Source organism: Pungitius pungitius, chromosome 21, assembly GCF_949316345.1.
Source record: "Pungitius pungitius chromosome 21, fPunPun2.1, whole genome shotgun sequence".
NCBI classification, from domain to species: domain Eukaryota; kingdom Metazoa; phylum Chordata; class Actinopteri; order Perciformes; family Gasterosteidae; genus Pungitius; species Pungitius pungitius.
Genome location: NC_084920.1, coordinates 15,977,372 through 16,001,204, shown reverse-complemented (window position 1 = coordinate 16,001,204; position 23,833 = coordinate 15,977,372). Strand labels below are relative to the sequence as shown.

At 43.5% G+C, this 23,833-nt stretch overlaps 5 protein-coding genes across 6 annotated transcripts; 3 read left to right on the top strand and 2 right to left on the bottom strand.

Moving 5' to 3' along the window:
* Window positions 1-1,065: 1,065 nt before the first annotated feature.
* On the bottom strand, window positions 1,066-10,542 carry ccr10 (chemokine (C-C motif) receptor 10). The gene is made up of 2 exons (XM_037464615.2): window positions 10,296-10,542; window positions 1,066-2,924 (listed from the first exon to the last, which is right to left on the bottom strand). The coding sequence occupies exon 2, from the start codon at window positions 2,920-2,922 to the stop codon at window positions 1,780-1,782; it is 1,143 nt and encodes a 380-aa protein (XP_037320512.2). The 5' UTR covers window positions 2,923-2,924; window positions 10,296-10,542; the 3' UTR covers window positions 1,066-1,779.
* LOC119213372 (receptor activity-modifying protein 3-like) lies at window positions 8,362-13,290 on the top strand. Of its 2 annotated transcripts, XM_037464617.2 has the most exons (6): window positions 8,362-8,499; window positions 8,657-8,746; window positions 9,177-9,347; window positions 9,596-9,746; window positions 12,238-12,508; window positions 12,876-13,290. In XM_037464617.2, exons 1-5 carry the CDS (start codon window positions 8,460-8,462, stop codon window positions 12,476-12,478), a joined length of 693 nt encoding a protein of 230 aa, XP_037320514.2. In that variant the 5' UTR covers window positions 8,362-8,459; the 3' UTR covers window positions 12,479-12,508; window positions 12,876-13,290. The 2 variants fall into 2 exon arrangements, with proteins under 2 accessions (XP_037320514.2, XP_037320513.2); XM_037464616.2 differs by lacking the exon at window positions 12,876-13,290 and having other exon boundaries at window positions 12,238-12,775.
* A 1,838-nt stretch (window positions 13,291-15,128) lies between these two features.
* On the top strand, window positions 15,129-17,690 carry LOC119213255 (asialoglycoprotein receptor 1-like). The gene is made up of 6 exons (XM_062560255.1): window positions 15,129-15,382; window positions 15,914-16,027; window positions 16,162-16,701; window positions 16,889-17,040; window positions 17,130-17,257; window positions 17,402-17,690. The coding sequence occupies exons 1-6, from the start codon at window positions 15,226-15,228 to the stop codon at window positions 17,568-17,570; spliced, it is 1,260 nt and encodes a 419-aa protein (XP_062416239.1). The 5' UTR covers window positions 15,129-15,225; the 3' UTR covers window positions 17,571-17,690.
* A 93-nt stretch (window positions 17,691-17,783) lies between these two features.
* On the bottom strand, window positions 17,784-20,492 carry LOC119213173 (UDP-glucuronosyltransferase 2C1-like). Its single transcript, XM_037464267.2, has 2 exons — window positions 20,350-20,492; window positions 17,784-19,901 (listed from the first exon to the last, which is right to left on the bottom strand). The coding sequence occupies exons 1-2, from the start codon at window positions 20,456-20,458 to the stop codon at window positions 18,286-18,288; spliced, it is 1,725 nt and encodes a 574-aa protein (XP_037320164.2). The 5' UTR covers window positions 20,459-20,492; the 3' UTR covers window positions 17,784-18,285.
* A 575-nt stretch (window positions 20,493-21,067) lies between these two features.
* Window positions 21,068-23,748, top strand: LOC119213412 (endonuclease domain-containing 1 protein-like). The gene is made up of 2 exons (XM_037464689.2): window positions 21,068-21,737; window positions 22,511-23,748. Exons 1-2 carry the CDS (start codon window positions 21,459-21,461, stop codon window positions 23,129-23,131), a joined length of 900 nt encoding a protein of 299 aa, XP_037320586.2. The 5' UTR covers window positions 21,068-21,458; the 3' UTR covers window positions 23,132-23,748.
* The last annotated feature ends 85 nt before the right edge of the window (window positions 23,749-23,833 follow it).

Sequence of the window (23,833 nt, the reverse complement as noted above, 5' to 3'; positions counted from 1 at the left end):
GCGGAGCGACCTGCGTGTCACTGAGAGAAGGGGCGGTGTTAATAAGTCATGAGCGTTACGCTGATACCTGCGAGCCTTGCCACACCTTGTCAGCAGCACACAGGTCCCAAACGGAGCGTGACCCCGGACACCGTCCACAGGAGACGGTAACGCGGAGAAAAAGGTGACAGGAAACATAACACACAATTCAATTCACCGACAACGCGTCACTTTACGACGCAAGAATATCTTCTCATCTACAGGACAGTTATTAAAGGTGTGAAGTTTGTAACACTACATCAGAGGCCATCTTATCTCCAGTAATGGCGTCACACTGACATCTAGTGGTCAGAACGTCACACTGCAGCAGGGAAATGTCAAAGTACGTTTAAATAAAAATCTGTTATCTGTTAAATTATGTTTGCACATAAATGTCCACACCAAGACATCCCTGAAAGCACCAACTTTATACAGAGGTCTTCCTCCACACCAGCCCTCTGCTGCATCGCCACCAATGATCTTGTAGACAGCTTAAATTCAAACGTGGAAAATATCATTGATGACATTGCACTGAAGTGAAAGTTGTCTAGGGTCTAGATATTTTTGGGGAAATGCCACACTGCAGAATAGAGAAAAGTGAGGGCACACTTAACTAATCTGACTGACTGGTTTAGGGCCAAAGTACATTTCTGAACTCTTGATATCTTTTTAACCTCAACGAACCCTCAGGTTGTCGGGGACGGGTACTGTTTTCAGAACTACATTACATCACATGTCATTTAGCTGACGCTTTTATCCAAAGCGACGTACAATAAGTACATTTCCACATAGAGATGCAAACTCAGAAGAACAAGTAACAAGAAAGTACAATTTTCATCAAATAAGCAGTTTCACAACATGTTATAGAAAAGTACCATTATAAGTACAGTTTAAGTGCTACCATTTGTTAGTGCTACGGTTTGCTAAAAGCTAAACGTGGAGATGTTCCCAGAGTCCAAACTAAACGTCAGTCTTTCTGCTCCACACATCTGGAACAAAGTCCCAGAAAGCTGCAGGTCTGTAGAGTCCCTCGGCTTCTTTAAATCACGATTCAAGACTTTTGTTTGCTGCCTCCTTTAATCGACCATTTCTGAATTTCAAAATACTATTCTGTATTCTTTTTAACGTCGTCTTTAAATTAAAAATGTTAATTGTTTTGTGAAGCATTACAATTTAAACAAAAGCGTGGAGAATACACCGTTGTTAAACACACTTTGACAACACAAGTCTTGCTATAACGAAAATATTCAGTATAATAAAATATTAAATATATAACATATTTTTGATCCAGTCACAGAGAAAAAAAGAAAACTTCAATTCCGAGAGCAGAAGAAAGTCAGTTTATAAAAAGGTAACAAAAAAGGTAAAAAGTTTCAAAAGTATCAAGTTCTCCTCTAAAAAGTGAAAAATCTGAGGATTAAGTAGGAATAAAGTCTTAAATGGCTGCACACGATTCACAGAAATCTATAACATCTGCTTCTTGTCACCTGATGACTGAAAAACACGAACCAAATGTTAACTGAGAGAATTTAAAATGCACGACAAGATTTTACTATTTTAATAAGAAAATTCTGCAGGAATAAAACAGATCTTAAATCTTACTGTTAATTCATTATGTTGCAAAATTAATTTAACATACAGATAAAAAAAGTGTATAAAGAAAACAAAACGTTACGAGAACTTTTTCAATGTTAGTTCAATATTCACAGATCAGATTAACATAAAACATTTCACGTCATGGTAATCCACTGGAGCTGAACATTAATGAAGGATTATTCGATTCTCGGAAAATGAAATTTGAGTGGAGGCGGCGCCTTGTTGCCGGAGTCCTCCCCGCGGCTGAGGGACGGCGGCGGGGGAGGAGAGGGAGATGGAGTTGGTGGCGAGGCTCTGCGGGCCCAGCCGGAGGACACGGCCGCAGCCCGAGTCGCGGAGGAGCCTCGCCACGTCGCTGCGGAAGCGCACGCCCACCAGCGCGTAGAGGACCGGGTTGAGGCCGCAGCGGGCGTACGCCAGCGTGCAGGTGACGTACTCGAGCATCAGCTCGCAGACGTTTCCTGCCATCTTGCGCGACAGCACCACCGTGTAGGGCAGCTGGAACGCCAGGAACACCAGCACCAGGCCCACCATGAGCTTCAGGGTGCGCTGCCGGTGCCACTGCTTCACGCGGCGCGGGCCGCCCCCCTCCGACAGCACACAGGCTATCAGCGAGTAGCACGTCGCCATGACGGCGAGGGAGAGGCAAAACACAGCGATGACGGCGCCGTTGGTGGCCATTTTGACCTGTTGGCATTTCACCAGGCCGCAGTAGGCCTCACTGTCGTGCCACGCCGGCCTGGAGTAGAGGACCACGGGGAGGCTGAGCAGCGCCGCCGCCAGCCACACCGCGGCCGCCGCCGCCCTCCCGCCCGCCAGCATGCGCCGGCGCAGATGAAGCATCTCCTGGGCGCGGGCTACCACCAGGTAGCGGTCCACGCTGATGCAGGCCAGCAGCAGCAGGCCGCTGTAGGTGTTGAGGGCGTAGCAGGCGCGGGCGGCGCGGGAAAAGCCCAGCGGGGGGGTCCAGCCCAGCGTGTCGGCGGCCTGCAGCGGGAGCGTGAGGAGCAGCAGGAGGTCTGCCAGCGCCAGGTGGAAGAGGAAGACGTCGGTGACGGAGCGCAGGCGGAGGCGGCGGTAGAGGGCGAAGGTGGCGATGACCAGGCCGTTCCCGCTCACGCCCAGCAGGAAGATCAGGGCGAAGACGCAGACCTGGAACGTCTTGATGGCGTCCTCCTGATCGCCGGCCTCGCAGAAGATGGAATCCCCGTCGTCGGGGCACGAGGCGTTGCTCGTGTTCCAGGTAGAGTAGTTTGACACGTCATAGTCGCAAGATACATAGATGACGTCGTCATGGATACCGTCCATGGCTGGTTGGGGAGGACACAAACACTTAATTCATGAGCTAGGATTTTGTTTCCATGGGAGGAGGAAGAGTATCGAACGTTTTAAACATTTTATGTGTTTAATCAGACAGCGGCTTCTGATCTACCGCTTCATCCCACTTTACATTTATGAATAGGATAAAATCCATAGACTCCACTGAAATGTATACAACTGAAGATACAAAATATCATATTCTACACGTTTTTAATTTGGGCCAAATAACATCCCACGACCTCAAGGAAAAAAAAATCCTTCTGTCATAATCATGATGAGTCAACTTCTCATAATAAAGCAGCCGAGTTGAAAGAAAGCTTCAGGTCTAGATATCAGGAAGCACACTCATGTTGAAAGTGAGAAGCCTCCCTCCGGTGATATTTGAGTCATTTGGTCACTGCTTGCGTGACACTGGCAGCCGGTCGTTGGCACGCGAGGGGTCTCCAGATCAGTCAGCGTCGCGTGTCAACGGCCTTTATAGAGCAGTTTCCAAAATCACCTCCTTATCATCTCATCTGTCGCTGTGCGACTCGGGTTCTCATGAGGCTACACGCAAAATGTGTGTTTTCCTTCAATAGCGTATCGGTGACTTCTATGGTGGTGGATAGAGACATCAAGGAGTTTCTCTTTAAATAAAAGGTAAGAGGAGAACATTTAGTGTGCAGAACAGTGCTGGGATTTATCTGATATTTGTTCACTAAAGTCAGTTAAAGTTCAACTGGTTCTTAAACATTGTAAATAGTTTTGTAAATAGGTGAAGAGTAGTAGAGGTTGAGCTTGCTGTTAGATGAAGACTCCGTAAAATAAGGTGGTTTTTAGAAGTTCCTCCCAAGAGAACGGACAAATTAGAAATGATAAAATACTAGTATAAATATAGTTTCAACACGTTTTAATACAACAACAATGTTTTACTCTTATTTGAGGGGATAAATCTTCCTTTGTGTACAAAATACTCTATGATACATATTATTGTTGTATTTGAAATCACCATCCAGCCGTCTTCGGATCACTAAGAGGAGTCACTTTTAAAAGAGTTGTAGCATATATACATAATTCTGTACATGACCATGGAGACACTTTCACACACAAGCTGTTAAAATGTGTGACAATAGATGTCGTTTAAGACCAAAATTCACACCATCAAATTTTTACCAAAGGTTTAGCCGATAATTACAGAATAGAAACACTGGGTGCTGATAACACCAAGACTGCACCTTACTTTTATTTTAATTATCAGATGTGCCACTAAACTGCTCCAAAGATACAAATCTCATAAAAACTACTATATTATTCTTTCTAAATAATTTTAAGCAATTTGATTGTAAATAGTGTTTTCCTTGCTCGTCAAATTCATGTAGATTCACATGAGATCTGATCTTTAGTAAAAAGTAATAAACCTCAAACAATATCAGGAAATTACAGCTTCCTCTGCAGTCGGATGGAGGGCGAGCTTGTGTCTGTTGTTTCAGCAGTTTTAAGCCCTCTGAGGAAAATTTGTAATTTGCGATTTTGGGCTATACAAAATAAAGTGAATTGAATTGAATTTTACGTATAATTCTATCTTGTCGTTTTTTTCAGTTTTGACACTTGTCCCGCTGTTGGAAACCATGAGTAGCATCACATGACACTCGGTTTCATTTGTTCTTTTTACTGTACCCACAATGTGACATTATATATTAGTCACATGGGGCTTCTCAAGGAGGACATAATATACTATTCATTTGAGATTTAAACAGACAAAAAATAATTTGACTAGTGGATGATCTGTAGTTATAAAAACACAATTAACGATTAAACGAATACACGCAAAAACAGATCAATGCGATGCAGGTTTATTTTTATGTAAACTCAGTCATGTTTAAAAATATATTTACTGAAAAGATTATTTTTGGACATGCTATATATATATATATATGATAATAATATATTGATAAATTATAGAAATTCCTGAGCTAAATATTCCCCACAAACGCTAAGTTATGAAATCTTAGTTTGTTACCTGTGCCGTTCAGCATGTCATAAGCTTTACACCCGTCTCTGAAGTAGAGATTTGAGAAGCTGCCAGTCTTAAAAAACAACCTGTGTGTAAAACCATGACGGCCTCCAGCCAATGAGAGCAGCTCTGTGATCTGACCTCGACTTGCCCCCCCGCAGAGACTTGTTTACAACCAGTTGTTTTGAAGCACCTGCACATTTCTACGACTGAGGTTTTTTTGAACCATTACTTACTTCTACAGTCAGATGTTTATTGCTGCGTTTGTATTAACGCAGCTGCATGTAGACTTTTGCTCAGTAATTCTCACGTCATTCAGCTGAAGTTTCACCGGGCGGACAAAGCGTGGAACCACATTTGAGGGCGTGAACGGTGGCGGGGCACCGAGGCGAGGTCACGACCCTCCGTTCAGCTCCCAGGTGATAAAATGTCAAACCGATCAAATGAACGTACGAGTCCATCTTAATGTTACGCTGACTGAGTCAATCGTTCAACTCCTGCAGAAGCAAACGAGTGTTCTGGCCGCCACCAACATTCTGAGTCCTTATCGATGCAAACGGTGATGAACGTTCTAACAAACCCGCAGCAGTAAGTAGAGCAGCTGCTAGGAGGAACGAATGGGAAGAACCCGTATGAGCAGCAGTGTGAGGACCTCTAATGATGAAGTGGTAAGAATAGTACTGTAGTTTGTCAAATTTGAAAAAATGAGAAGCAAGGTCTGTTCATCAAAAGACAAGAGATGCTCAGTTTTAATGGATAATCAGCTGCTAAACACTAGAGTTGATTAGCATTTAAAATATATTCTGCAACTATTAGAAAAATATAAAAACATTGGAAAAACTCAATGGAAAGCAGTTACTTTTGTATTTTGGAGGTATAGGTTTTTTGAAAGAAGCTATAACTTAAAAGCCGGTAATTTATTGTATCTTTAGTTGTCGTTGGGTTTCAGATGATTTTTTTTTTTTTTTCTTCATTTAAAAAAGGCCCATCACCCACAAAAGTATTAAAAACTGCAACAATGATAAATAGTAATGAATCCTCTGCATAAAACTAAAGGTTGCGATTTTTAGTAATCACATAGATCCTAGTTTGACACCTTTATCCCTCATTCAAAACAAAATATAGATTCACCAAATGATCAAATGATTCTTTCGGGGAGCGTGAGAAACCAACGTCCCGTGAACACAGGGGGGTCGTTTACATGTCAGATGTTGACTCCTCATCCACCTGTGTGGTTTAGTCAAACCTCTGAATTCCACCCCATGTGTTTGTTTGTGTGGTTGTGAACTGATGTGAAACCTGAAAACACAACGTTCCGTTTGAGCCCGGATTGACTATGAGATTTTCTTTTGTCTCTCAACTACTCCGTGACCTCTAATATCAACAACTAGGTTATACAAGGGCTGTAGTTAAAGACGACACAAATAAGGCTTTTGGTAGATGTACAGGTTGCCATTAATAATGCTAAATGTTAATAAAGGTTTTCAGGTACAACTACTAAGCAGCTTTTTAAAAGTTTATTAATGACATTTGAATTCAACAAGTTTGATTCATTCAGACGTTGTTCGCTCGCTTCATTGATTCATAGAACCTGAGATCGCTAGTGAAAATACTTTAGAGCTGATGTCACTAACTGTCGGACCGCAGTCCGGATCTGTACCAACCGGACCTGGACCTAAAGCGGGTTCTAAACCTGACTGGGCACATTTCATCCAGCGCAGCAGTCTTTACGGTTGTGGCTTAAAGCCTGGACCACATTCAGTAGATAGCAGCAAATTACAAAAAAAAAGCCGGAAGGAAGAAAAAGAAAGGAGAAAAGATTTGAGAAAAAGACGAGTAAGACAAAGAGAGAGAAAAGGAACAAATGGCCAGCATATAATCCAGAATATACAAACTCATTTCTGCTTATACTTGAACAAACTACAGTATTTACATTTATTATTTATAATTGGTTGAGACTGTAGAGTCCAAATGTGAAACCTTATTTTATTTTTCTGAATTGAAGCACTCCATTTAAAAACATGCATTTTTTAAAATAAAGCCAAATATATATATATTTAGTCTTTATGCAGTAATACTTTACAGCGTTTCCCCTACCCGCTGAAAAAGTGTGCAATTAAAAAGAATAATAAATGAATTAAATGAATAAATCTGTGGTGCAGAGAGCTGCAGAGAGTTTACGACCCGCAGTCGAACCATTTGAGGGGAAACACTACTTTATGTTCAGTTCTTTGTTACGTGACAATAAACAAGAGTTTTTGCATCCTACTGGAGTCATTGATTCATCAGTGTATGGAACCCTATTGATTGATTTTAGAAAAGCTCTCCAAATGGTCCTCTTTACAATAGTTTAATACCCCTTTATTATTCTAATACCGTGTATTCAGTTTCCCATTCCAGTCTTTAATGAGTTTGTTTAATTGCGATTATCAAGTTGCTTTTTATTCTTCACATTTTGCCATTTTAACTCATTGAAGGGTGCTTTGTTATTTTACCAAAACTTTAGAATATTAGTAACAAGTTATTAGTAATATTTTCTGTAAGTATTATTAATGCTGTATTATACCTCTATCTTTAGTATTAGTAGGAAGTTGATAAAGCCAGGAGGTTTCCATAATTTATCACTTGATCTAAGCTCTAACTGAGAGGCATCTATGTTAAAACACATGTTGTCAGTTGTAATCTTATTAATATACAGCGCATGAGGTGAGGAGATCATTATCTTAACAGTAAACAGTAATCTGTGGTAGTTTCCAAAACCTACAAATCAAAACTAAAATCAACAATAATGCAATATCAGGTTAATGACCTCATCGTCACTCTATTTTCTAAAATTCAGTCAGCCTGGCACACAGCATGAGGACCATGACATTCTATGGTTGCTACACATCTAGATTTGCTTTTTAGATTTCCCCCCCCAAAAAACCTAGACATCTTTAAGATGCACCAACAACCCCCCCGAACATGTTCCTGTCTCCACGAGCCATGCACACGGAGGCCGTCACAAGAAGCGCTGACATCCGGCGCCTTCAAAACAGCACAAAAGAACAGGAAGCTGTTGCGTTTATACTAGTTGGTGGTGTGTAAAAGGCAAAGCCATTGAATCAATAAATACAAAACAACATGTTTTTCTTTGCTCAAATCACAGGAAACATGCTGGGTAGGGTTCCTGCTGCTAAGAGAGACAGGAAATTCCTTCGGAGCCTTTTCGGTGACAGAGAGCAGGAAACTCCCACCAACCATCAGGAGGGTCCCAGTCCAATTAGGAGCTGGTTAAATAGGAACCATTAAACTGTAGTAATCATATCATGTTGGGCATTAAAAGCAAGTGAATGACTCCTGATTTAAGACGTGTAAAAGTAGAGGAGAACAGGTGTAATTGATTCTGTGACAGTGTTGGGGGGGGGGGGGCTATCAGAGCACACTGGCTCAAACATAATAAACAGAGACAAAGAGGGCGGGACTTGTTCCTACAACCCTTTTGGGTTCGCAGACCTCCGGCTCCTCGGCTCACCAGACGCCGCTCGCCACCATGATCCGGTACCTGCTGGTACCCGTCCTGCTGCTGCTCGGTAGGTCTGGGTTTTTTAGGGCTCCTTAGCATTTACTGCTTCTATGGGGTCCGTTATTGTCCTCGTGTGTGGGATTGATGAGTAAAATCATTTTTGGGGGAGTGTTTTAGTAGCAGTTAAGAAAAGAGTCTTTTAAATGCAAATGTCCTGTTGGCAGCTGACGTGGAATCACAGACCAACATGACCGAGGAGGAGTGGAGCCACGTAGAGAGGAACCAAACATCCTCGGAGTCCACCCCCAAAACCAGTAAGTACTTGATCTAATATTTCATTTGGACTATTTGGTTAGAGAAGTTGATCTTTCCTCTTTAGCTCCCCTGATTGTGACCTTTGCATATTCCAAACGTCTCAAGTTATCATTGAAGACCTCAATAAGAAGAACATTTTAAACCATAATAATATTAGCTGCAACCAGTGATTTGTAATTCCAACTAATATTCAGTCAATCAAATCAGACCAGTCGTCAAATATGAAGGAGGTAAAGAACTAAATGCTGATAGTTAAGAGTTTTAACTGAATTAATCAAAATCTCTATTGGTCACTTTTTCTTTTAAATCCATCCTGACAATAATCACGATGATGGAAATTCCCCACAATCATAAAGTCATTGTGTGGATTTGACACAGCCTGCATCAAGTGGAGATAGCTGCTCACATTAACCATCTCATGGCCCGCAGGTACGATGACACCAGGCAGCATGACACCAGGTACCATGACACCAGGTACCATGACACCAGGCAGCATGACACCAAGCAACATGACATCCAGCTGGTACAAAAGCGAGACCAGTCTAATCGAGGGCAAACTGCAAAGCAACCAAACATCCGGCTTCGTTAGCGAGGAGGACGGTGAGTGGTTCCACTTATTCAGCAGGAAACCAAGTCCTTATCTGGAGCCTTCTGTACTTAGAGCCGCTTACTGAATGATAAGATTTCAGGCATCCAATTTCATTGTTCAGCAAAACATCGAATAAAGAAACATGAAATAAATTCTTGGAAATATAAAATCTATGAAATCTGTTATACGCAGAATGAAGTACTTTGTCAGTCGGTGGTGGGAGACGTTAATGCCACGTTTCTCTTCTGTTACTCCACAGAGACATTTCAGAAGCAGGAAAACTCAATCCGGGGAAGATGCAATGAGACTGTTCTGATAGAACTGAGTCACTTCTACTGTGGCGCAGATTTTCACACAGAAATGTCGTTCATCAGCCCAATGAAATGGTGTGAGATGGAATATATCATCAGGTAAGAAATCACGGGGTTATGCGGTTTCATTAATACAATTAATTAATGTGTTGGTTTTCCTGGAGCAGTTTAACTATTTGCCAAATATTACACACAAAAAAAAAAATATATATATATATATATATATATATATATATATTATATATATATATATATTCTTAATGTATTAAGTCAATTTGAATACTGCAGTCGGTTAATCTACGGTCTAATACTTATAGATGTAACGTTATATATCTATAATAAATATATAGCTGACTTTTGAATTGTTCTTCATTTAGCATTAACTTAATCTGTACTGTTAATTGAAATAACCTAAAAGTAGTGAAACAAACATCATATTTCCCTCCAAAATGTAGTATAAGTAGAAAATGTAAAATGTAAGTAATTTTTATTAATGAAGTACCGTAGCACTTTGTAAATGTACCTGGTAAACAACTTAATCAGTAACTCCCTTTAACACTAAAAGCGAAATGACAAATATAAACCTCTACACCATCAAAAACAACACAACCACGATCAGGACACAAACCACATTGTTAGTTTACTCACGTTACTTGACGCCGAATCCCTTTTTTCATTTTCTCCAATTCGGATGAAGTATTCTTTATCCATAGCGCATAAAATCCCGCTGACATGTTTTGGTTGGTTTATTGACAAAGTTCATCCTCTTCCCTCCGTCTAGGCTAGCTAGCTAGCTAAGGATGGCTAGCCTAGCTAGAGCTCGCCAAAGCTAGCCATCTTTAGCTAGCTAGCTAAAGATGGCTAGCCTAGCTAGCTAGCTAAAGATGGCTAGCCTAGCTAGCTAGCTAAAGATGGCTAGCCTAGCTAGCTAGCTAAAGATGGCTAGCCTAGCTAGCTAGCTAAAGATGGCTAGCCTAGCTAGAGCTCGCAAAAGCTGTCCATCTTTAAGTAGCTGGCTTTGCTAGAGTTAACTTTGCGGTAGTTTCATCGAAGGTTTACTTTCTTTTCCTACTGTGCCACGGAAATACGTCTGGTTCCTGGTTTATTCTTCCATAGATTTTCTCGTTACGGGTTTCATCGTTGCAGGCTCTGACTGTCTGGCTTTAACGTTTAATTAAGTTCACCTGGTGTGACCACACTAATGAGCCTTTTGACCACACCTTGCGGGGCGCTGCTTCACTCATTTTACTACTCCAGTAACAAGAATAATGTTAGCCATGATTAGTTTGTATTTACTTTATTTTCTGGCATTTTCTATGTTTATTGGTATTAGCAACATTGTTATTATTATAAATTTTATGAGAAAAAAAAATACTAAGAGCTATATTTTTATAGCTATAAGAGTTTAGCAGACACAAAATATTACATAACATGTCATTTAGCTGATGCTTTTATCCAAAGAAACTTACAATGAGTGCATTTCAATCATAAGGAAACAAACTCAGAAGAAACAAGAAAGTACAACTTCATCAAATAACCGATGTACAACTAGTTATATATAAGAACCATTATAAGTCCAGTTTAAGGTCTACAGTGTGTTGGTGTTTAGTCTGAAGAGGTGTGTCTTTAGTGTGAAGATGTGAAGGCTCTCTGTGGTCCTGATGTCATCACAGAGCTCCTTCCACCATCTAGGAGCACGACGGCAAAGAGTGGAGATCTAGTCCAGTGTTCTGCTCTCAGTGAGGAACAAGCAGCTTGATGTTGGGATGGAGGGTTTCACCAGGTCCTGGATGGAGACTGGACCCCATCCATTCACAGAAAAAAATGATGACACAACAACACAACCATATTCATAGGAAACGTGTGTGGAACAAACATAACAAAAGTAAAAACAAAACAAAATGTCTCAAAATAGGTTAAAACTGAAATGTTTCATAAGAGCTTCAGTTTTATAATAGGTTTGAATTTCCATTTTTTCACAGGAAAAACTCCAACACAACAACAACACATTGACTACATATGCTTAATGAGAACATTATAACGCATACAACATGTATGATTAAAAATCAAACAGCCCCAAACAAATGACCTTTTTACTCCTGTTAACTGATGTTTGCAGGTGTCACATTATTTAGGAGAAATAAAAATGTATAAATATAATTTTTTAAGGATGACCCTGGTAAGAAGCAGCGTGCTACAGACTGAGAGCCAAAGACAAAGCACTAAGTATCTTTTAATCAACAGTACACGGTGCATAATGATGTGGCATTTGGTAAATATCCATCATCACTAGTGGTCTTAGTGCTGGTTTAATCTTGTAAACGATGTTGGCGGTATCTCTCTCCAACCCCCCCCCCTGTTTATGCTCTGTTTATGTTCTAACCGGAAGTAGTTAGTACCACAAGAGTCTCGCTTTGAGTCACAAAAAGACGTGCCACACCTTCAAAGTGCTTCTCGGCCCAACTGAAGAGTTTCAAAAGGGACAAAGCAGAGTCATTTTCTCATAGACTTCCATAGGACCAAATGCACCATCGGCTTCACTCTACAGATCTGGAGGTTTAATTCGTGGGTTTTTTTCTATCTATTCCAGGCCGTACAACACGTTGTCGAACTGCTTGGAGTTACTGTCACATTTGGCTGGCTGTTTTAGCCCTAATCCCATCACCCAGGACTTCTTCCTCTCCATTCACTCTCACTACTTCCATAACTGCTCCAAGGAGGATCTTCAGTTCGAGGACCCCCCTCACGGACTGGTGGTCGCCCTGACCCTCGTCCCAGTGAGCATCATCCCCGTACTGGTTTATCTGGTGGTTTGCAAGAGTGGTGTCTGAGCCGCGAGGCTCCATTTGTTCATCAATCAGGTGCGGTGGGGCATTAAAAAGTGGAGCATTAGTCTTGTATTTACAACTATTCCTTACGCTGCAATAAATGTTGAATATTGAACAACAAATGAATATTGCGTCTTGAATCATTGTAGGATGTTGGTTGAAATTGATGGAATGGGCCTCCCTAGCCGCTGATAAACCAATCAGTATATTTCTGAAAATGTCACACTCTTCATTTAAGGGAGGCAACTCTATATTTTCTCATGGGTTTCTGCTATTCTTTTCCAGAACAGACCGTTTCGATTTGTTCTCACCTGGTATCATCTTTTCATATTGTCTCTACCTCTGCATTTATTATCAACTAAACTGCTGATCTTGACCTTTAACCTTTTTGTCTGGTCAGGAAGCCTAATGGAGATCTGCATGTCGGGATGCACAACCTCACTTCATCAAGGAATACAGTCCTCAGAGAGAGTGAGGACGAAGACACAAAGCAAACATCACAAGACGGCTGTGCAAATAAATAGGAATGACTGATTTTTAAGTGTAAATAGCCATCGGTAGACCAACAAATGTTAAATAAAATTGGAGAAAAATAACATCATACTACAGATCAAGCTTAATGGAATGTGTGAACATTCAAGTAAATAGATACATAGAATATACTGAATTCCCTGTGAGGGGGGGGACACAATTTGAAATCAGTTTACTTTTTCATTTACAATACTTCTACTCCTTTAATGCATTCACGTATGTGTCTGGTGTTTCCTTCCTCGTCCATAAGAATAAACTCAACCCGTAGCTGTGTGTTCGATCCTTGTGACGACGAAATTGAGGACGCTTGTTTTAAAATAGAAAACATGTAGTCATTCTTCAAATGACTGTTTCGGGGGCGTTCTGGGTTGGAGTGTGGTTTAGTTTATAGGTAAGATAACACAGTGTGTCAATGATAGTCCTCACAAGCATAGAAGAGCTGGCTGATCTACGGCGATAAGAGGCCCCTCTGATGTCGATGCTTCCTGATGGGCTGTAAAAGATGAAGAAGATAAGAAGACAGGAGGATTCATTAGTCTCACTAACAACCTCTTTGCTTTTCCTCTGTATGCAGACAAGTGAGAAAACACACACACAGTTCAAAGCAATAAAGTGTCATTCTTCACACACCCAGCGTAATCCTCCAGTTTCCCATCAACCCAACCTGATTCTGTGGGAAACGCTCCATTTAAAAAACACATATGATGTATGTGCTTTTGGGGGGATCCGAACCAAATAACCAGATAACGCTGAAGGGATTAATAACTAATAATGTGTTTGATGGCCGACTTCATGATTACGGCACGAAAAGAAAGAAAGACCAGAAGCAGAGAAAAGTCACCTCGAAGATTTACACCCAGAAAATCTAGAATCCATTTTCCATTAATGATGTCAGCCTTTGCCCACAAAAACATGTGAAAAGAGAACCAATGAAGGGGCCGGAGCCCCCTGAGCCTGATGCGCTGGGTTTAAACACAGAGGCTGGTGGGTTTTTCCTTTCCCTTCAGGGGCAGAACGTCTCCCGTATCTCACACACCTGGTCGCTGCATTTTACCGCATCACACTTTTTAAAACCGTCAATTGCAGTAAAAATGGCAACTATGAAAACGTTTTTTTAATGAATAAACTGCATTCAGTGTTTCAGCGTTGTTGCTTTGCTTGGCCTGTGAAAGCTTAATATGTGGACGCTACATCGGCGTTACATCATGAGTGATTTTAACATCTCGTCCCAGAACCACAGGCCTTAATCTCATTGTCTCATCGTCTTCGTGACTTTCCAAATGTGAGACCCGTTCCACTAAAGTCAAATGACTTTTCAACACCTGAAAAGATAAAATCATCCACCTATTTAACAGTGTAAAAAGGCAAAGATTAGTAGATAGATGGTTTGAAAACAATCATCATTTTTTAAAGCAGAAAAAAATAAAATAGCGTAAAATATCGAATAATACTTGGACATTAATATTTTTCTTAATTGGAAGGAAGAAGACCAAAATGATGCACAATGATGTGCCTAAAGTACACAAATGTATTTTGTGATGTACTTTTGGCCAGAGAGGACACAGTGACATCTACTGGTCCAAACCATGTAAAAACCTATACTGCTGACTTTATATACATATATATATATATATATACAGTATATATATATGTTTCATTTAAAGGCTGGAGTCTTAAACATCTCAAGAAAACCTCAACTATGTGGAGATCAAATTGCTGACAAAAAGCCGGCTGGTGGGTTGGAGGCCACACAGGGACAGAGCCCTCAGAGACCATTGTTCAGGGAGAGATAAGCTGCCATCAAACAGAATTGTTCTTTATTAGAGGACCTCCACCTCCTGGATGAGGCGAGTCGGCTATAAATGAGCCTCTCTGCTGGCGGCTGAAGAACCAGGACGGGACACGACGACGTGTCAGACCTTCTCTGCCTGCTGTGAGTATGTGGCTTGTTTACCAGCAATGTGAATGAAGGTTTAAATCACAATATCATTACAGCATTAAGAAGTCGGCTTCACTAGCTGATGAAATACAAGATTAAGTGAAAATACCATTCAAATTGCACTTCATCTGAAGGTTTCCTCTAACACGTTTACAGTTACAGAGCGGTGATGAATCAATGATTCACTGCTGCTGAGGTGTTCTTTGATGATACATAACAGGAAAACCACAGCATCAATTCATGTAAAACAGGTTTTCATGTTCTAGACACAGAAGACTCGATGTGTTTCCACAACAAACTACACCAGTTGGTTCTTTTCTTTGCTCTCTCAGAATTGCTGTTGGGAAACATGGTCGGACGCCGGTGGCTCCCCTGGATTAATAATCCGTCCCCCGGGTCAATAACGGTGACCTCAGACAAGCAGGAGGGGGAAACGTGTGAGTGATGACATTTCACTGTGTAAAAGCTGTTAATCGTGTGAAAGCAAGATCCTTAGCGGACGAAGGATAGCAGAGTAAAATCAGATTTTAATAATACAAAATATCTTCATTGGTTGTTATTATTTCTGCTTTTAACACGTGTTTATATCTTATTTTTCTGCTGCTTACAAATGCTAAATAGGAAAGACTCTTTGCTGGTCTGTAAATAAATCCAAAGATCTTCATTTTATATCAAATTTATGACTTTGATTATAAATTAACTCTAATTAACCTTCCATCAAGACAGAATGCTTTCCAAGAATCAAGAGATATTAATTAAAAACTACAGGTTTACATTGAAAACAAGTAAAGATTTGATTTCCCCCCTTAATTTAGTTAAAATAAGAAATTAAAAACAATATCCTAGAATCCATGGGCTTGATAACAAAGACCAGATGTTATCAAATCTACGTCTATAATAGAACAAAAGATGAAGATCCAATGAACATTACTAAAAACAATGAGTGCAATCTTGTTGTTGTTTTGAAGCTTCCGGTTTCCTGGGAAACGGACGCAAAGGGAAGCGTGCGCCCATCTGTCCGGTGGTCGGCGTCTCCGTCCTCTGCCTCCTGCTGCTGCTGCTCAGCTGCGGCGCTGCGGTCTGTAAGTTCTGACGGAGCTCGAAGCAGGAGCGACATCTAATGAGTCAAACCCGAAGGAAAATACGTTTAGTCTTTCAAGGGTTGGATCATAAACTGACACCACTGAGGATGATTGATTTTTTGTGTAACTTTTAGACAACGCTGTGCCGCACAGCGGGCCAGAGTGGAACGGCCTCCTGTTGGAGAACCAGAACATCAGCGGCGGCCTCCTGACGAGAGCCAACCACCTCTTGGAGGAGCGAGGCCTCCGGCTGCAGGAGCAGACCGGACCCCTCAGCGCCGACCTGAGGTCCGCCGACCTGAGGTCCGCCGACCTGGCCCTGAGTCTGGCGAGCGCCGAGCTGGCGGAGCGGATTGCGAACCTGACCTCTGCGAACCTGCGACTGGCGTGGGAGCGTGAGCGGCTCCTCCCCCGGGAGGCGGTGGAGCGGAACCACACCGCCCGGCGCCTGCTGGACTCAGAGGAGGAGGGACCGCGGCTCTCCGGGGCCAACGGCCTGCTGGGGGAGGAGCTGCTTCGAGAGAGGGAGGAGAACCGACGGCTTCGAGGAGAGGTCGAAGATCTGAGCCACCAATTAACGCAGCTCCAGGAGCAGAAAAGGGACATGGAGTCGGTACGGGAGGCCTTCCGCTCCCTGGACCTCTACTGCCCTGTCGTTACTCCCTGGACCAAAGGTACGAGGGCGGGGCCTGTTGACAGCAGCTTTCATTGAATTCATTATAAATAGTTTTTTTTGTAAATTGTCATTAGCAGCCCATAACAAACAGATCATTCATTTATTGGGGATTATTTACTGGCACAGATTAATCCATAAAGTCAGTAAGTCATCTGTTGACAAACACCTCGTTTCTTCCTCCACAGAACGGATCTGCAGAAAGTGTCCTGACAGCTGGAGACTCTTCGAGAACAAGTGCTACTTCTTCTCGTCTCAAACGCTCACCTGGAGCTCCAGCAGAGCCTGGTGCCGGACACAAGGGGGCGACCTGCTCATCGTCAACAGCCAAGCGGAGCAGGTGGAGGACAACGCGAGGGGAACAACCGTGAAAAGCCAACGTGGCCTACGATGACGTCACGTGATCTCACTGGTGTGTTCTCCTTGTAGAGCTTTGTCTTCCAGAGCGGCCCGGTTCCGCAGCCGAGCTGCAGCCGGCTGTGGATGGGCCTGTCGGACCGGGAGGAGGAGGGCGAGTGGAGATGGGTGGACGGCACCAGGGTCCTTTCAGAAGTCCAGTAAGTCAGAGCACTGGTACCACTGACTGATTTGAACATTTTACTATGTTTTTAACTACTTTGTCCATAGTTTTCATATTTTTGGATCTCTCTGCAGACAATAATATACACAAATAACAACTGGGACTTTCTTTTTTCCTGCAGGTTCTGGCTGAGCAGACCAGGACTGGGGCCGGAGCCCGACGACTGGAAGCTGGACGACCCCCGAGGAGAAGACTGTGGCCTCCTGGATGCCAGCGAGCAAGCCCTCGGGTCCTGGATGGACGGTTCCTGTGAGGAATCCTACAGATGGATCTGTGAGAAGAATGTTTAATAAAAGGAATGTTCAAACAAGAACATTTGTTTCTCTACTTTCATGTTGTACATATACTTTTCCCTGTGGAGGATGCTGTCGGACTGTTTGATGCATACTGTGCATTCAATCGTGCTGCTATGGGACTGGTGGTAGTGCACATGTTCCTTTTTTCAAAATAAAACAATACTTGGTTCTATTGGAAGAAATAAAAACAGTATCTCTCAAGCTTCTTTTTACCTCTTTATTTTCAAGTACGAGTTTCTGCAATTATGCCGAACTGCATTTTCTTTGTGACAATTACGAAGATAATACACAACATAAATTAACAGCAAAGTTCCAACTGCACAACATACTACATTTTTATTTACGTTTTCTTTTCCTTCACTTCAGTCCATGGAGGTTGAGGTGCTTCCACCCACGAGACTCCTGTTTATGTCCCACGTGAACAAAAGTACTTCTACTGAGCTTTGTTTTGTTTCATTTCTATAGTCATTTTAATCCAAGCAACCCAACACTGTAGTGTTGTAGAATCATCATCTTTAAGGCAAAACCATCAAATAGTTGATGGAGACATTTTGCTTAAAACTAAAAATCAGGATTCCAAACAGATTAGGATACGTCCTCTTGGGAATATGATTGTAAACCCATGAGTTGTTGAGTAATTTCAGTTGGCTGGAGTACAGAACATCTTCATGCCTCCTGAAAACTTTAATGTAAGTTAATCCAACGTGAGCTACTCCTTTTTGGTTTTTCTCCTTCTGCACAGTCTAAAGCAAAGGATCCGCACCGATCCCGCTATGACGACCGTTAGCATCAACAAGACCGCCAGGAAAAAGCAAATAACATCTACAGAATAATAGGCGTACCAGGGCATCTTGTAAGACTCTGTGCGTAAATGTGCAGCTCCTTTGTGCCTCATAACAAACTCAATCCAATAAAGCGCAGTTTCCATGGGATGCATCGGTTTGTCCCGATGGAGAGCCGAGAGACGCTTCATGTTGTCCCTGTAGGAGGGGTTTTGGAGAACCTCTTGTATCGCTTCCAGAAAGTTCTGACGGGTGAGTTTGGTGGCGTCCACCCCCTTAGCGGCACCCCGCGCCTCCAACCTCAAGATGTTCTCAAACTGGTCAAACATGAGGGGAATGCCCACGATGGGCACGCCGTGGTACATGGACTCGTAGATCCCGTTGGTGCCGCCATGAGCCACGAAGGCTTTGATCTTCGGGTGAGCCAGGAGGTCGTTCTGGGGCATCCATTTCACCAGCAGGGTGTTGTTGCCCAGGTTTTTGGGCGGGACACTGGCATGCCTCCAAATGACCTTTTGAGGAATTTGGGCAAAAGCAGCAGCGATTTCAGAGGTGATTTCCGTGGGTAGGCCATTCACCAGTGTCCCAAGAGACATCAGGATGAATCCATGCTCTCCTGAACTTTCGACAAACTCTTCCAGCTCCGATGACAAAGGCTTGGAAGGCTTTGACTGGAAGCCGCCAATGTAGGCGATGTTGGGCATGGTGGGTCGAGGGAACTCAAAGACAAAATCCACCCTCATGAGCCAAATGTCGGCACCTTGTAGGAGGTGATAGAACTTCACATCAGGACCAAAGTACCTCTCTACTAGTCTGTCATAATGAGGGCATACTATAAACCTGTCAATGCATGTGTTGAGGAAATAGTGGAAAGTGTTCTTCACCCGCTGCGCGAATGTCATCTTGTCCGACGCGGCGTATCCCGACGTTGGAACGTAGGACGTCGGAGACGGAGCCACGACAAAATGCCCCTCTCCACTGGTGATCCACCTCACATTAAAAACAGTCGGCAGCTTCAGTTCATGAGCCACCAGAACTCCAACCGGCAGCCCGGGGTCCAGGAGAACCACGTCGAACCCAGTGTTGCGAATGCTTTGCATCAGAGTCTTGTTCTCGAACATCTCCACGGCCAACAAGCTCGCTTGTTGATGGATGTTCGACAGCGTGCCGAGCATCTCCCAGTAGAACTTTACGAAGCCGCTAATCGACGGCCCCTCTTTGTTAATCGCCAGCATCTTCACCAGGAAGGTCACAAAGAAGTCCTCCTCTTCGATGCTGATGGCTCCCGGCAAGGCGACGGTGAGGGAGCGGTAATGTGCAGCGTTTTCTTTGACGTACCAGCTGGTGGCCGTGCGGACCACGGTGACCTCGTGGCCCCTGGAGTGAAGGCTCTGGATCAGCAGGTTCATGTTGACCCAGTGGCTTCCGTCTACCGGGAACACCAGAATCTTTCCGGCCTGCACACCGCAGCTCGTCAGGAGGGAGGTGCTCGCCAGCAGAAGCAAGCACCACGGAACCCCCTGGATGGACGCCATCGAGTGACCTCGGGAAAACAAGATGTACAAGTCAAGCTTAAGCCAGGAAAATAAACTAAAACAAGAAGGGAACGTATCTGCAGATAACAAACCTTGTGTACCAGAAGGAAATAACTACATGGACGTCCACAGGAACTGGCTTAAAAAAAGGAAAATCTGGAATGTGGATTCCACAAACTGAAGTCCAGGAGAATGCCTGTGATAACTTAAGCCTGCTGTTATGCTTTCTGATCTCATTATGTGCACACAGCAAGAACCTGCGAACACGCTAAAAACTGCTGAGTCTCTGTTCATCGCATGCAAAGGAACGTTTCTAAAGGAGGAATCTAACACTCGTTGGTGCAGATCAGTTGCACACGCAGCAAAACACAGTCTCTATTTTTCAGTTATGCTGTTGAGGCGTTTAACTGACGCCTGAGATGCATTGTGGAAGAAACAAAAGTGTTAAAAACTTACCTTTGAATCTCAGGAGAGGAATAAACTCTAAAGTTTGCTGTGGAAAAGTGAAGACCAGCCTCTGCATGGACAAGAATCCAAAGTCCAAATCCCAATTGATGTGTTGCATAAGGCGGAGAGGGAGTTGGGGGAGGGTGGTACAACAAACGGACTTCAGTATGTATTTTGAAGGGGACAAGAGGAAAAACGCTTTCCCACAGAGCCCCTCCCTCTCCATTCCCCTCTCCATTCCCCCCCCCCTCCCTCCCTCATTCTCCATGTGCTGCATACACTCTTCCCAAAACGGATCTTTTCGTTGGTGGTCTGCTTTGACCTGAACAAGAACCTCCTCCTCATAAAAAAACACACAAATCTTTGGCTTACAAGATAAATATGAGCTGACAGGTCATGGCACACTTTGAATGGTTCTACTGGTTTGTTACTACTTTACTACTTTTTGTGCATCCGGGTACACAGGACACAACATAACATTGCATTAAACCTTTGGGGAGAACTGAAACTAAATGAAAGGATTTGACATCTGTTCAGTTTCCAAACAGCCCTTAGAAAGATCAAATCGAATTGGATCCTTGGTGTGAAAGTTATTTTAGTTTCACACACCTGCAAAATATTTCCGTCTAACTTTGACTCAAGACATGTATGTCCTTCCCCCTGGGTGTTCTACAGTTTTCCATATTTTAACGGAACACACAACTCCACGCTTCACATTGTGAAAACCGAGCCCCCTGAAGGGGAAATGAAACCAGCTCCACAAAAAGCAGTGTTTCAGAAGTTCTGACAGTCAACGACGAGAGTTTATCTGCATCCACAAAGAGAGTCACATGCACAACGCTTGTGTCTGTGTGTGGACACTCTCCCACTTCCCTACTCTGAGATATCCTCAAACACGCCTATCAAGGGCCCCACAAAGAAGAGGAAACATCAGGTGCTTTGTTTTCTGGCTGAACTCAACTCTTTGTGCGCAGAAGAGGAAGAAGTGACGACTGCTGAAAGTGCAGCAAGTCCAAAAGTCACACTCAAGGGATTCGACTGAAACCAACGTGCTTCTGCTTTACCCACAAGGCCACGTGAGGACGGAAGAGGAGAACAGCTCCCCCCCCGTGTGCGCCATGTCTCCGCTCGCCGCTCTGCTGCCGCTGGTCTTCGCCGCCGCGTGGTGCCGCGTGAGCGAGGCCGACGTCGGGGGTTTTGCCCCCTGCCTGCAGGTCTTCTACAAGTCTTGGCCCCCTAAAGGTCTGACGGGGACCCCCGTGTGCCAACGGTATCACGACCAGTACCGCTTCGCCACGCTGTACAGCCGGCCGCGCCGCTCGCCGTGGTTCTCGGCGTATTCGTACTCTGTGCCAGCGGGAAAGAGGCCCACCCCCTCCTGGATGTTCGAGCCGCAGGTGAGCGTATTGAAACCAGGTGTTTTTTTAAAAGGCTTCGGCCATCTTGTAGGGAGCCACAGACACTAAAAACTCACTTAGTGTGTGTTGTTATTATTATAAGGTTTAATAAGGTTTTAGGATATTGTGCCACTGTTACTAAACACTGCTAATTCACTTTAATGGTTTAAAGGTCCATTTTGTTATTCTTCTCTCTTTTGTTTTTAAGTCTGTAAATTGTTCTTCTATGTGTTTGTACATGTAATATGTAAAAAAGTTTAGAAGTGAGGCGTTGAAAAGATTCATGTATACAGGTTTTGATTCAAATTTAAGCACAAGTCACATTTATAATTTACTGGTTTATCAACATTATTTTGTTTTATTTTCCATAATATTACAGTAAAACAAGACATTAATCTTCAACCTGATCAAAAAAAGAATGTTTTATCCTTTTTTCTTATTTTGTACATGTGATGTTCCAGGATGGCATCAGTTATGGAGCTTAGTGACTCGATGGTAAAAAACAAGAACTGAACAAATTAGCCAGAGTAAAGAGGAACTCTCTTTGTGAACTGAATGCTGTGAAGAACACGGTCAAAACTCTAAATTGCACCATGATTTTTACAAATCACTTTTTTATTCCCGTTCTGTAATTATACTCAAATTAAACACAGTGTGTTTTGATATCATTTCTCTCTCGAATTGCAGCCAACAGAATCTTTTTGTGAGGCCCTGAAAGGACCCTGTTACCTTTACCTGTTGTCATTAAGCACTTCTGATGCCCCCTTTGACAGCTGGCCTACCCAGGAGCCAAGGGCAACATGGCCCCCTTCCCTCCGGGCCCTCTGGATCGCAACGTGGTGGAGAGCCAGGCGGTGGAGCCGGACTACATCAACTCCACCTACACCCGCGGCCACCTGAACCCCAGCCTCCACCACCAGATCCACGAGGACCGCGCCGCCACCTTCACCCTCACCAACGTGGTCCCTCAGAAGGCGGGCTCCAACGACGGGCCCTGGGAGGACCTGGAAAACCACGTCAACAAAAGCCTGGCGGCCTTCTGCCTCGGGGAGGCTCACGTGGTGACCGGTGTCGTCCCGTACCGGGGCGACGGCCCCTGGCTGGGGGGCCGGCGCGTGGCCGTGCCCGAGTACCTGTGGTCCGCCTACTGCTGCCCGGTCTACAACCACAGCCTGCCGGAGGAGCTGCGGGAGGCCTTCCCCACGCACGCCGCCATCGGACGCAACGACCGCAACAGCACCGAGGAGATCGTCCCCGTCAGCCAGGAGGCCAAGAGACAGTTCAGGGGGTTCGATGTGAGAAGAATGCCTCTGAAGACCCTGGAGGAGCATCTGAAGGACCGACTGGGTGTCGCCGTCAGCGTGTTTTATGAGCAGTGCTCGGGATCGGACTGACACCAACGCATTCTGAGTGAATGATCTACCAACGCTGATCCTAATATCACTTCATTGAGGATCAGATGAAGTACTGTGCCATGCGAAATGTGTGTATACGTCCTACCTAAAATAATGATAAACATTCGCAAAACTCTCTACGGGGCTATAAGTCACCAAATGTGCTTAATGTGAAGTTGCAAAAATCTACTAATTAAAAGTATTCAAACTATTGAGAACACCCGAGAATTTACTTTAAAAAAATACAGGTACATACACAGGTGAAGGTTGGTTTAGCTTAGCATAAACAGCCTGGCTGGTTTTCAGACCTTTGTTTTCATACTGTTTCCAGGCTTCATGCTCAGCTGCTGGCTGGAGCTTCATACTTTCTGTTTTCTCATCTGACCGACTGCGAAGGAAGCAAACTACAGCAACTTCCTCAATCTTGTGTTTCAGGCCTTTTTTCCTTGGGTTGACCTAAACTAGGCGTGGTGACGCCAGGAGAAGGTCGGGTATCCCGAGGTGACCACTAGGTGGTGACCTTGTGACACACATGCAGAAGGGCTTCTGCTGTCTGGGTTCTGCAACCCACAGTTTCACCTCCACAGGTTTCATTGGTCATTAAAAACAACACCAGACCTCCAACTCATTATGTGTCTTAGTTTTACCAAATAATGTGTTTGATTTTTGTTTTTATATTCAAAACAGTGTATTCATAAATAT

Excerpts from the sequence above, each read along its gene's own strand:
- ccr10 (XM_037464615.2), bottom strand. The coding sequence starts at position 2,922 with ATGGACGGTATCCATGACGACGTCATCTATGTATCTTGCGACTATGAC.
- LOC119213372 (XM_037464617.2), top strand. The coding sequence starts at position 8,460 with ATGATCCGGTACCTGCTGGTACCCGTCCTGCTGCTGCTCG. Across the intron at positions 8,747-9,176 it reads GGAGTCCACCCCCAAAACCA|GTACGATGACACCAGGCAGC; the intron begins GTAAGTACTTGA and ends CATGGCCCGCAG. Across the intron at positions 9,747-12,237 it reads GAGATGGAATATATCATCAG|GCCGTACAACACGTTGTCGA; the intron begins GTAAGAAATCAC and ends TATCTATTCCAG.
- LOC119213255 (XM_062560255.1), top strand. The coding sequence starts at position 15,226 with ATGTGTTTCCACAACAAACTACACCAGTTGGTTCTTTTCTTTGCTCTC. Across the intron at positions 16,028-16,161 it reads CAGCTGCGGCGCTGCGGTCT|ACAACGCTGTGCCGCACAGC; the intron begins GTAAGTTCTGAC and ends TGTAACTTTTAG. Across the intron at positions 16,702-16,888 it reads CGTTACTCCCTGGACCAAAG|AACGGATCTGCAGAAAGTGT; the intron begins GTACGAGGGCGG and ends CTTCCTCCACAG.
- LOC119213173 (XM_037464267.2), bottom strand. The coding sequence starts at position 20,458 with ATGCAACACATCAATTGGGATTTGGACTTTGGATTCTTGTCCATGCAG. Across the intron at positions 19,902-20,349 it reads TCCTCTCCTGAGATTCAAAG|GTCACTCGATGGCGTCCATC; the intron begins GTAAGTTTTTAA and ends TGTTTTCCCGAG.
- LOC119213412 (XM_037464689.2), top strand. The coding sequence starts at position 21,459 with ATGTCTCCGCTCGCCGCTCTGCTGCCGCTGGTCTTCGCCGCCGCGTGG. Across the intron at positions 21,738-22,510 it reads CCTGGATGTTCGAGCCGCAG|CTGGCCTACCCAGGAGCCAA; the intron begins GTGAGCGTATTG and ends CCCCTTTGACAG.